This window comes from Monodon monoceros, unplaced genomic scaffold (genome assembly GCF_005190385.1).
Source record: "Monodon monoceros isolate NGI ecotype Baffin Bay Population unplaced genomic scaffold, NGI_Narwhal_1 Super_Scaffold_21, whole genome shotgun sequence".
Taxonomy (NCBI): Eukaryota; Metazoa; Chordata; class Mammalia; order Artiodactyla; family Monodontidae; genus Monodon; species Monodon monoceros.
The window spans coordinates 146420666-146433348 of NW_021703778.1; the positions used below are offsets into that span (position 1 = coordinate 146420666).

Below are 12683 nucleotides of genomic sequence, written 5' to 3' on the forward strand. Positions count from 1 at the left end.
TGGTGGTATAAGACTGTGCAAAGTGAAGCAAACAAGGTCGTTTTGTGTAAGATAGAGAGGTGAGGCCTAACTGTGTGAAAGGGAGAAGTGGGAGTTTCTGAAAGTCATGTCTTTACAGTACTGCACTCTGGGACCACGGGACCAGGTGTCCACCTACCATGGATCTGGGGGAACATACTCTGTGAAAGAAGCAGGTGTCCACAGCCCAAATGCAGAAGAAAAGATTGACGAGTTTTTATTTATTCAAAGGGACATTTCCAGGTGCATAAAGAAGCCACAAGTTAGTGTTGTTAAAAAAAAAAAAAAAAATCAAACATCTGCTAATCAAGTGATGCATTTAATGAAAACCACCTAAGATAGTAAAGGAGACATGAGCTAACTGCAGAGAATTTCTGTTGTAGAATACCTCCCCTCCACTACCACGCTGCACACCACTGCAGAGCAAGTCATGGCCAGTGAAGCAGCGGAGCTGGAGGTGAGGAAGCTCATTGGCCAGATGCACTGAACTCAACGAGGCACGTGGAGATGAGGAACTTGCAGATGTAATATCCCACCTAGATGGATGTGGTTTGGAACCCGTGCTTTGCTGCAAGGGCTAGTAACCCTAGGGCAAGTTATCCAATATCCCCCAAGCAGCCTCATTTGGATCATGTCTGGTTAGACCCTCCTTATTCCAAAAGCAAAAATCAAACCAAAACAAACAAACAAAAAACTCTCCCTGAAGACAATTAAATCAATCCCCACAGTCTCACTTTCTCTTCCTTCCTTCAACCCTTTTACAAAGGATAATGCAGGGGCGACAGTTCTGAGCTCTCAGGAAATAGGGTCTTAGATGCTTTTGGAGGTTGAGAGGCTAGAATGGCAGTCTAGAAATTCCTTTCATCTTATGGCACTGATTTAGTTTAGACTTGATCTCTCCTCCTCTCCCTCCACCCGTGCTCTCTCACCCCCAGACGGACATATTGGCATCAAATAGCTCTAGCTTTCAATCTGTACTGGGATTTGCCAGCAGAAGAGACGTTGGTCGTTGTCATCCTTAAGTTCCCACTCCACCACCAGTTTTATCTGGAGAAAGAGAAAAAGAATCGGGAAAAATGAAACTAGAACCTCACCTCAATCCAGAATGGGTTTAACTATGAATCCTAAATGTAAATTGTAACAAACTGCCTAATTCCTCATCCTTTTCTTCTTAAGTCACGCCACCATGAAGGCTGCTTGGGATGTGGGCACAGCCCGTGTCCTTTAGCTTAGAAGGGCAAACCAAGTTACACCTAGGATTTGGTGTTAGCAGTTAGCTTCTCAAATACAATTTCAAAAGCATTTTTTCCCTCTGAGATCAATGGTACATAAATGAAGCCAGGACTTCCCTGGTGGCGCAGTGGTTAAGAATCTGCCTGCCAATGCAGGGGACACAGATTTGAGCCCTGGATGGGGAAGATCCCACGTGCCGCGGAGCAACTAAGCCCGTGTGTCACAACTACTGAGCCTGTGCTCTAGAGCCTGTGAGCCACAACTACTGAACCCCGTGTGCCTAGAGCCCATGATTCACAAGAGAAGCTACCGCAATGAGAAGCCCGCACACCACAACGAAGAGTAGCCCCTGCTCGCTGCAACTAGAGAAAGCCCACGCACAGCAACGAAGACCCAACGCAGCCAAAATAAATAAATGAATTAATTAATTAATTAAAAAAATAATAAAGCCATCCATGAAAAATAATTTTACATTTAAACAATTTCACATGCATTTTGACAACCTGATCCAGCTTTTTCCAACTTTAACTATGAAGTATGAAGAGTAAAAAGTTAGATTCCTAGGTCTCAGGAAACTTACTTGTTAGTTGGAAAATGAAATGTCAAAGCACAAAGGATGTTCAAAGAAGTTTAGGGTTGTATGAATACTTTCAGGGACAATGACCTTTGTGGCAATACAGTTTTGATTAATGCCCTTAAACTGTTTTTGTTTTGTTTTGTTTTGTTTTTTTGCGGTATGCAGGCCTCTCACTGTTGTGGCCTCTCCCGTTGCGGAGCAGAGGCTCCGGATGTGCAGGCCCAGCGGCCATGGCTCACAGGCCCAGCCGCTCTGCGGCATGTGGGATCTTCCCAGACCGGGGCACGAACCCATGACCCCTGCATCGGCAGGCGGACTCTCAACCACTGAGCCAACAGGGAAGCCCAAACTGTTTTTTCTTTCTTCAATAATATACCCCCTTAGAGATCTCTGCCTTGACTTGTTACACTCATGCTATGAGCTCTCTCTTCTAATTCTTAATAAGGCACTGGCACTCTGCCAGTCCTTTCTTAAGCTTACTTGCTTTTAGTTACAACCTCTCTTTTGTACTCAAAATGCTTCTTCAGAATGCAATATTTGAATGACAGTGATACCCAGCTTCTTGAAACTTGTTTGATAAATTTTTCAAGACTAGTACACATCAACTACTGTTTCACTTAGTGCACACATTAACATAGTTTAAGCTGGTTTTCAAATGAAATGTCACTTAAGCTGCGTGGCATGGCAAAACCAACAAAAACAACAACCAACAAACAAAAAACAAATGAAATGTCACTTAACAATAGCTACCATATATTAAGTGCCTACTCGGTATCAGGGCCTAACTAGACACTCTAAGTTATTGAGGCTCAGATATGCCCATGATTACATGGCTGCTCTGCAAATTAATCTACAAATCTCTTCCTGACCTTTAGGGTCCCTGATACCACTTAAGCACAGACTCCCTATATTTGAGTCTTTTTAGAATGTCCTTTAATTACTTGCTGTTTCTAGGAAATAAATGGCCAGATTGCTCCTGGTTCTACTTGATCGCCTTTTAAGAAATACAGCTCTAGGGACTTCCCTGGTGGCGAGTGGTTGAGTGTCCGCCTGCCGATGCAGGGGACACGGGTTCGTGCCCTGGTCCAGGAGGATCCCACATGCCGCGGAGCAGCTGGGTCCGTGAGCCATGGCCACTGAGCCTGTGCGTCCGGAGCCTGTGCTCCACAACGGGAGAGGCCACAACAGTGAGAGGCCCGCATGCCGCAAAAAAAAAAAAAAAAAAAAGAAAAAATGAAATACAGCTCTAGGGACTTCCCTGATGGCGAAGTGGTTGAGAGTCCGCCTGCCAATGCAGGGGACGCGGGTTCGAGCCCTGGTCCGGGAAGACCCCACATGCCATGGAGCGGCTGGGCCCGGGAGCCACAACTACTGAGTCCACATGCCACAGCTGCTGAGGCCTGCGCGCCTAGAGCCCATGCTCTGCAACGGGAGAGGCCACTGCAGTGAGAAGCTGCGCACCTTAGCGAAGAGCAGCTCCCGCTCGCCACAACTGGAGAGGGCCCGTGCATAGCAACAAAAAAACCCAACGCAGCCAAAAATTAAATAAATTTAAAAAAACAACAACAAAGAAATACAGCTCTTTTTCTTCATGGAAAAAAAGTAATTCCTTTACTTCCTCCGTTCTTATCAAGATTCATATTGTTAACACAGGCTCATTCCAGCAGGCTCTATCTCACAAGTGTTTGGTAGAAAAAGAAGTAGGTATAGCAGGGCGAGTCAGAGGTGAAGGTTGGGGGTGGTGGTGGTGGCGGAGGAGAGAAAGCAGAGGAAAAAGCCACCGCTCTCCTATGGACCTAATAAATTACTGCTTTCTTGTTAAGAGATTAATGGAGAAACCAAGTTTTTCTGATGACAATGCTCTGACTACTTGAAATCTTGAACTATTTGGTACCTAGCTAAAATCTTGTAACATTGCACAGGTTTTGGAATCACAAGACCTGGGTCTCAATCTAGGCTGTAATTCTTGGCAGAATGGACTCTGTTCATATTGCATAGCATTGGAGGCTAACATCTCTTCATCTGTAAAATGGGGATAGTATCACCTCTACACAGGTGGTCACAAGAATCCAGTGAAATACGGTATATAAAAAAGGCATCGTTAGGCCCAGGCTGACCATTAAGCAAGAGACGAAGAACAAAGGGACACAGTGAAAACTCTCCACCCCAGCTCAAGATTCCTACACTCCTTTCTCCCAGGTGTCCAACTCTTCCTCATAGAGATGAAGGATTCCTATTCTAATCTTTTCTTCCTGCCCCCTCTCCTCAGATTTCCAATCTAGTCACAGGACCTTTGGTGTCCTCAACTACAATGTCACTTACAGAGGGGTATTCACTCTTCACGGGTAGTTTATTCAAGTAGCTGTAGGTCTTGTCTTTTTCAATGGGGCAGCTGATTCCACTCTTACAACCGTCAGGCTCAGGAATAGGAAAGGGAATTGCGACGCCCATCACAATGCCATGCACCACGGCTTTGCTACTTTGAGACTGAGTGCCTAAGAGAAAAAAAAAGAGAATAAGATGGTGATGGAAACTGCCTATTTCCAAACTGTAAATAAAAAATTCAGACATATTCTCAAGCAACGGCATTGCTGGGATAGCAAACCAAATTCTGTACCTCTTAATTCCTAGGGTCTATTTCTCTTTGGAGTTATACTTAGTACCTCCGTGAATGCTATACAGTAAGCATTCACTCTGAAACTTGAAAAATTACTGAATTATACAAAAAAAAAAAAAAGCAGTCAGTGGGGGCTGTTTTTTTTGCTGTTGACCCCACCTTGCTCTTCACTGCCTTCATAGTTTCTCAGGAGATTCAGAGCCACCTGGATGGATAAATAACTTTATCAAACAAGCTAACTGATTTTTGGTGGTAAACTTTCTGTTTACTATTTACATCAGATTCTGTCAAAGTGTATTGCGTATCTTAAAGGGTTTGGGGAGACTGGTCTCTGAATTCTCAAATACCCTGTCCAAAGGATTCCGATAGAAATTAAGAATAAAATGGAAGACAATATGGAAAGAGGGAACAGGAGTCTCCATAGAAATGCCACGGGCTGTAACAGCAGTGAAAGCAGTAACCCTTCAGAAACTGGGTAAAAGAAAGAGGAACATTTCTTGCTAACCTCTACCCTCCATATTGCAAGTTGGGCAGAGGAATAAATATACTAAAATTAGGGCAACTGGAGTTATGCACTATTAGGTTCTTCTGGAGATCCAGAGCATTGGCTCTGCTTCTTTCTTTCTGTCTGGGTTGGGAATTACTTTTGTTTAGAAGGTACTTTTTTGGTTTGGAACAATAGAGGGGACAGGGTATTGTCCAGGAGAGAGAACAACTCTAGAGCTGTCTTTAGGCTTACAAACAAGAGATGACAGAAATCTCAAAGTTCCTAATTAGTCTGTCTAGTCTAGTTCCATAGGATAGAAAATGAGGGAAAGATTCAAGGTAGATGCTCTTTCTAGAAACAGAGATTTTCACATTGTCTAGATTCCTGGGAATCTGAAGGAAATGAATGTGGTACCAGAAAGAAACAAGTTCCAATAACATGTGTTCAAGTTGAAGAAGAAAGCTTCTTGATTGTTTCTTGGGTCACCAGTGAGTTCCCCAAACCTTACAGAGGCTAAATATTAATTGTTCCTATATTTTCAGGCAGAATATAGACTTAACAGCCAGAAGATATATTGCTTGAAATAACACTTTGGAGGCGTTCCAGAGTCTACAGGGTTGGGGTCTGTACTAACACCCTGCAGTCAGTAGCTAAACAGAGTTGACACTCCATGAAATCCACAGTACAATGTGAACCAAAAACAGGGCACGGAGAAGCCAAGCTGTCTTCTTTGACCTGTGAAAACATGGAAATCCCCGTTTGCTCAAAGGGAGTCTGGCAACTATGGATTCTGAGAAATAGGCATATGGGAACCCAGTATGAGAAGGGAGCATAGTGAATCCAAGCTTTGCCCATTGAGAGGGAGGTCACAGAATTCCTGACTGCAATTCCCCTCCCTCATATTCCCACACTTATTCCAATACTTGAGATTGATGTTACGCTTTAAGATGAATTTGAAGGTAAGAGCCACTTTTACTCACTACTGGTGAATGTGACATTGACACTGTAAGACTGTCCTTTGTGCAGTTGGCAGGGTTCGGTGGAGCACGGGTTCACATTCACTTCCTTTATAACTCCGACCCCAGAACCTGCAAAAGAAGAAAAATTTTTTGAAATGGGTGGGAAAACAAACCTCCTAGGCTGTCTCTTACCTAACGGGAAGGTGCTCTGCCTTCCCAATGGGGGCGAGTTCTTTCTCCGACCATCCATGGTCCCCGGGAAACTGTTCACATTTGACAGGTGAAAGGGAATTAAAGAAATTATTGAGTATACCTAGTCAGCTCCCCTGCTATATATCCTGGGAGGGCTATTCCAGGGGAAATCATCCCCACCCTTCCTTCCATCCTGACACAGGATTTTAAAGCAGCACACTTGGCATAAGCGATGGCTCAGGTTGCACAGCTACTGTTTCCGTTTGGAATCTTGAGACTGGCTGCTCCCTAACTGCCTTTCCCTACCATCTTTCAATCCTGTCCTGGTAGCTCTCCAAATCAGTGGTCTCTGAGCTTTGTATACTCCTCCCGATGAGAACAATCTCAAGCATGCATCTGTAGTACACTCTACTCTGGAACCTGTGTTCTTCAAAATAAGTGTCTTTGAGGCAGGGTGTGTGTCCTTTTTTTTCAGTCTAAACAAGGACAAAAATACCTCGACCAAAAAAGGTTAAGTACAAATCTGTAAGAATCTCCTTACTTCATCCAGGCCCCTGAAACCAGACAGCTGAATGGGAGAGAATGCAAGTAAACAACAGGGTAAGCCTAAGCTCCGCCACTCATATACCACTGCTGACAGCTAGACTCTGGGATCCGACACCTGGCTTTCAAATCTCATTGGCTCCATTACTTACTATGGAATCTTAAGGCAAGATACTTAGCCTCTCTGGGGGCTAATAATGGTACCTACCTCATAGGGTAGGTGAGCTAATACACATATAGCTCTGAAATAAGTGCTTGGAACATAGTAATACTATATAGGTATTCACTATTACTATCATATTGGGATTTAGTCCATGAATTCAATCTAGAGTAGCTGCTCCTGGGTGGGTTAGCAAGTTTCCCTTTCATACAAAGGGTGAGCCTCTCACCTCAAATTTACTTTGTGGGCAGAAATTATGGATCTAGACAATAGAATGGACTCTGTCTCAAAAGTAGAATGCATGAAGACAGAAAGGAAAAGGCAGGTTGAGAGCACATTATCTGCCTGCTCTTGGGTGGAAGAGTTGCATCGTGTTGACTAACACTGCTTCAGCTAGGTCTGTAAATCGTACTTAGCAGTTCCCTATCACCAACTTGCTTCTCCATCATGGCAAAGTTCTCAAACAATAAATACAAGATTCTCTTCTTTAAGCACTCTCTTCCACTCTGTCCTATCATCTATGGCCAGGAAAGAAAATATCTGGAATTTTAGTCAACAACTTATTGAAAATCAGTGCTTATGCTGAACTTCTAGTTTCAACTTTCAACTTCTAGTTTCTTTCAAGGCTGGGTCACATGATCTAGTAAGAACTGAGTAGAGGGCAGTACTTGTAGCTCCTTCATCCAGTTTTATTTTTGCTGACAAGATGTTCCTGGACTTCCAGTGTCAATAGAGCAAACTTCTCAGTCCTAACCTGCAAAAATTGCAAAACTAGTTCGCTTGGCCCCATTTCTCACTCGAGGAAATACCACTTCAGGGAAAGGGGGCATAGAGTGGGACTCAAAAAACCTTTTGATGTGGGCACTGAAGTTTTTACACTGTATTTCCCAATTCAAAAGTAAATTGAAAGTCTGTAACTGAAACTCTCCTTCCCTTAAGAGGTTTTTGCCATAGGTCTAACACCTGCTTTATTCACATGAGCAGAACAATGTCAGGATTTAGTTTCCTTAGTTGTTTTTCTTTTTTTAATTTTTTTGGCCACGCCGCGGCTTGCAGGATCTTAGTTTCCTGACCAGGGATGAAACCCCTGCCCCCTGCAGTATAAGCGTGGAGCCCTAACCACTGGACCGACAGGCGAGTCCCCCCCACCTTTTTTTTAATGTTAATGTTACTGTTGAAACCCAAAGTGACTCACAAACACCCACTAGTTTCCTACTGCTTACTAGGAACCTGGTTCCTTACTGCTGTAAGAACTTGGGCAAGTACCTTAATGTGCCTGTTTCCTCATCTGTAAAATAGATTGTGAGAGTTGAGTGACAATAAAGTTAACAGTGTCTTCATCCAAATGTTGGCCACTAAGTTTAGTGGAGAAAAAGGCAGTAATTTGAGGTGATAATAGGATCTTTCAAATGCCAGTCTCCTAGTTCAGTGGAACAGCATTTGTTAAGTATAAATAGGCCAGCAATTTTTATTCCTTAATCACTCCTGTCTCCTAGCTCCCAACTTTGCTTTTGCCTCAACATGAATTTTGGAGATATGGTGGAAAGAGTATTTCTTCCCTCATTTACTTTTCCAACAAATATTTATTAAGCAGTTACTATTACCTGGGCACTGGATATGAAGGAGCAAATTTATTCTGGTTGCCATTCTGCTGTGTGACTGGGTAAGTAACCTAACATCTCTGGAATTCAATGATTGACTATAGGATCTCCAAGTTTCCTTCCAGCTCATAAATTTTACAAAATCAGTTTCATGCCTCTTTCATTTATTATTACACCTCTGCACTTCAGAAAAGTTCTGCTCAAACAATTTGATAGACTTGACTGAAGGAGCTCACAATTTCTACCGCCTGTTATGTTTCTCAACAAAGATTCCAACCATAGCTGCATGAGAGGGTTATGCATCACAAGTTGTGACCAGCAACATGAGTTTTATAAATAGGAGAGGAAAACTGGTAAGAATCACAAAATTCCATAGCCCAAAGGACGCCCTAACGGAATAACTCATGAAAAGGAGAACTGACTTTCGACTTATCAGCAAAACGGAAGTTTAAAAAAGCAAAAGGAGTGGAGAGGCAGAGGACATCCAAGGCACAAGGCATAAATAAAAAGCAGTTTTGCGCCGCACCCCTTACGCCCAACGCTGCACATGGACCTTCGGTTGTTTGCCCTACAATCTTTAGGAAACTTCAGCAAAAGGCCCACCTCCAGGAATGTGCTGGGATCCCAAACACGCGTTCCAAGGAAGGAGAAAAGTTGTGAGTGGTCGGGTTTCATCCAGGCCAGCACCCTGTCCCCTACCCCAACCCACTCCAGCCCACTCCACGAGGGGTCCGAGGCTGAGCCTGGCGGCCCGGGGGACCCACCCAACCTAGCTCGGAGATCTTAGCACCGGGTTCTGTCGGGGTCTCCCGCAGAGGGTGCGGGAACCTCAGGCTGGCCCCGGGGCTCACCGCAGTCCTTGAAATGCACCGGCTCGGCCAGGGCGGAGGCGCTGAGTGCCAGGAACAGGAACGCGGCGCCCAAGAAACGCATCGCAGCTAAGACTGCAAGCTCAAGGAACGAAGAACCAGATTCCGCGGTCACAAGATAAACCTTCAGGGGCGGGCCGGGGGAGGAGCCCAGTCAGGCGACCGGTCACCAGCAACCGGGTCCGAGGCCTGCCCGCGCCCCGCCCCCGGCTCCAGGGAGCCAGACACAGGGTCCCAGACATTCGCAAACCCCGCCCATCCAGTCCGCTTTGCTGCCGGGCCAGCTGGCTTCCACCTCCCTCCGGCCCAGCTCCTCTCTCCAATGCTCCGTCCGGCTTTGTGGGTGAGTCCCACAAATGCTTCCGCAACGGGAGCATTTCTAGCCAATCAAATCCCCCCTCCTCCTGCACCACCCAATAGGTGTGCTCAGAGGCGGGGTCTCTGTGGATCCCGCTTCCCGAGGCCCAGACGCAGAAGGGGATTGGGACAATGCGAGGGGCGGTGCTTGTGAAAGAAAATGGCGGCCGTCAGAGGGTTGAGGTTAATCGCTGTGGCCCTGAGAGCAGTCACTCTCTGGCCAGGGGGCAGGTACCAAGCCCAGAAAAGCACCTGGGAAGGGTGTTTGGTTCTGCGCCTCCAGGACTAAAGGGAAACTAAGGCTCGCGGGGGAGGTGAAGGTTTGGCGTGAGGCTGTCCAGGTGGAGGGACTTCAGGTTTGGCTTGAGGCTGTCCAGGTGGAGGGCGCCAGGTGCCTCTCTGCTCCCAGGCTCACCCTACCCCCTTGCACAGCAGGCTCCTCGCGGCCTCTCGCGGACCTCGGGCGCTTCGGGAACTGTCGTCCTCCAGCCCCGAAGCTGGCGAAGGGCAGATCCACCTCACCGACAGTTGCGTCCAGGTAAGAGGCCGGACGCGGGGCAGCGGTGGCGGGCGAGGGCCGGGAGTGGGGGGAATCTCCCCTTGGCCCACCTTTCTCTCTCCCCTTGCCTGGCATTCTTGACCCCCCTTCCTGCATTTCAGAGGCTTCTGGAAATCACCGAAGGGTCAGAATTCCTCAGGCTGGAGGTGGAGGGAGGTGGATGCTCCGGATTCCAGTACAAATTTTCACTGGATACAGTTATCAACCCCGACGACAGGCAAGGAGAAAGGGGTGGGTTCCCAGAGAATGTGCAGGAGGAATAAAAGTGTCTCCAGTTTAAGGTGCACTTTTATTCCACATTTAAAACGTTTGCTAAGGATAATTTAACATCACCCTTCTCACACAGTGGGGATACAGTGAAGATTTGTTGTCTTGATTCAAAATAACTAAGTCATAGGAGGAAAACTGGCCCGTCTAGGTGCATAGGGTAGTTGGTAGAGGGTCAGGCTGGACTAGAAAGATTCCAGGCTTAAACCTCTAAACATTTCCTAGTATTCATTCCGTTGAATCTTTTTGCCTGAGAGAAGATCAGCACCTGTTAGAGGTAATAAGGGAAGCTTCCTCTGTATTTCAGAAAACAGAGGATGTGCATCTCTGGGCTCAGAGGGTGTTATGTTTTTGGTGTGTATGATATACATTAATGCCTTCCTCCCATCTTTTCAGGGTATTTGAACAGGGTGGGGCAAGAGTGGTGGTTGACTCTGATAGCTTGGCCTTCGTGAAAGGGGCCCATGTGGACTTCAGCCAAGAACTGATCCGAAGCTCATTTCAAGTGTTGAACAATCCTCAAGCACAGCAAGGCTGCTCCTGTGGGTCATCCTTCTCTGTCAAACTTTGATGTGATGACAGGTGACCCAGAGATTACCATCATCTGTACGGATTTGAGGAACCTGGGATTAGAATAATTCTAGAGGTTTCCTTCCAATCATGTCCCTCTCACAGTTTCATTTCCCTCAATCCAGGAATGCTGTGTTTCACCACTATTTATTTTCAGAATGTGAAGCTTTTACTCTTGAGTTAATTTCTCCCACACAGTTGTAAGGCCAAGCCTGTAGATGCTATTACGTAAGATTTAGTAACTTGTTGAAACCAGTATCATCTGTAGAGCCTCCAAGGTTCCAGAATTTGGAATTCTCTGGCCTTCAGAGCTACTTGTACATATGTGTATAGCTGTGTGTAAAAGCTTCATTTTAAAGAAAGTCCTTAATTACTTGTGTTGTGGATCAGGGTCATAGATTGGGTAGGTTGAACACTGGTTACTAGGCCAGAGAGGATGAAAAAGGCAAATGAAATGTTATCTTTTTCATCTCATCCTTCCTGAATGTGCTAGTTGACTTACCCTTATTTTCTATGCAGCCCATTCTCTGCTTCCCATTTGTTACAGCAGATACATTTTCCTCTCATACTCATGAATCTGCTAGATTCACAAAACCAATTGCCCATCACCCAGAAAACTTGGACCTAAACCTCACTGATACTTGAATTGTTTGAAAAATAGCCTCATACTCCATATTCACAGACATTTTAAGCTTCTTTGATCCTTTAGTGACTGAATCTTTTTAGAATATGTTGCTTCACTTACCTTATGGTGTAAAATGTTTCTGGTCTCATTGCATAGCAGGAAGTGGTCCCTTTGTTGGCATAGATAATAGATACTTGGGGATTTTTTTTTTTAGTTTGGACTACCAGATAAAATGCAGGATGCCCATTTAAATATGAATTTCAGATAAATAGCAAATAATTTTTAGTATAAGTGTGTCTCAGTGAATACTAGAAATTATTTGTTGTTTATCTGAGATTCAAATTTCACCGGGTATCCTGTATACTTACTTGTTAAACTTGGTAACCTTACTTTAGAGTCACTGAAAGAAGAGCTTTTTAGCTACAAATTCCAATGAATTTTAAAGTACTTGTTTGGTAAAGCACTTAAATAAGCTAAAGAGCTAGAAATAATCGTGGTATGTGTGTGACGGAGCTGGGGCAGCCAGAACTGCATGGACAGACAACTAAAAAAAGATAAAAACACCACCACCATGACAAATGATTAATGAATGCTAATGCTGGGGAAACCACAACCAAGTTGATTCTGTAAGGATTATTGGTTAAACCCATCTTTTCCTCGAGAGCCTAAAAGTTCATGTTGGCAAATCTTGCATTTCTGGACTGGATTGAAATTTTTCTAGACTGGATTGGAATTCAGGTCATTCGATAAAGAATTTACCATTAGAAAAATAGAAATACAGAATTTAGAGACAAAATAGCTGAGACAGAAACTTCATACTTAATTTTCAATATGGGAAAACCTAGGACTTAGAGAAAACAAACCTATCGTGTGTGCAGTCTGTACAAAGATGAAAGAAAGGGACACTCAGAAACCTGAGCAGTTTTTTTTTTAGCAGATATCCATGGAAGGGGGCAGAAAGCAGCGACTGTGGAAGTGTCTGTGTGTAACTTTACTAAGCCATTGAAAGTTGCTGCCAATACCTGGGCCTAATAAGATTTTCAGCTCAG

At 44.7% G+C, this 12683-nt stretch overlaps 2 protein-coding genes across 3 annotated transcripts; one reads left to right on the forward strand and one right to left on the reverse strand.

Moving 5' to 3' along the window:
* Positions 1–210: 210 nt before the first annotated feature.
* On the reverse strand, positions 211–9487 carry NPC2 (NPC intracellular cholesterol transporter 2). Its single transcript, XM_029239501.1, has 4 exons — positions 9239–9487; positions 5913–6020; positions 4151–4323; positions 211–1065 (listed from the first exon to the last, which is right to left on the reverse strand). Exons 1-4 carry the CDS (start codon positions 9318–9320, stop codon positions 979–981), a joined length of 450 nt encoding a protein of 149 aa, XP_029095334.1. The 5' UTR covers positions 9321–9487; the 3' UTR covers positions 211–978.
* A 260-nt stretch (positions 9488–9747) lies between these two features.
* Positions 9748–11478, forward strand: ISCA2 (iron-sulfur cluster assembly 2). 2 transcript variants are annotated; one of them, XM_029239804.1, is made up of 4 exons: positions 9748–9844; positions 10049–10151; positions 10274–10389; positions 10836–11478. In XM_029239804.1, the coding sequence occupies exons 1-4, from the start codon at positions 9774–9776 to the stop codon at positions 11008–11010; spliced, it is 465 nt and encodes a 154-aa protein (XP_029095637.1). In that variant the 5' UTR covers positions 9748–9773; the 3' UTR covers positions 11011–11478. The 2 variants fall into 2 exon arrangements, with proteins under 2 accessions (XP_029095637.1, XP_029095636.1); XM_029239803.1 differs by having other exon boundaries at positions 9774–9844; positions 10046–10151.
* The last annotated feature ends 1205 nt before the right edge of the window (positions 11479–12683 follow it).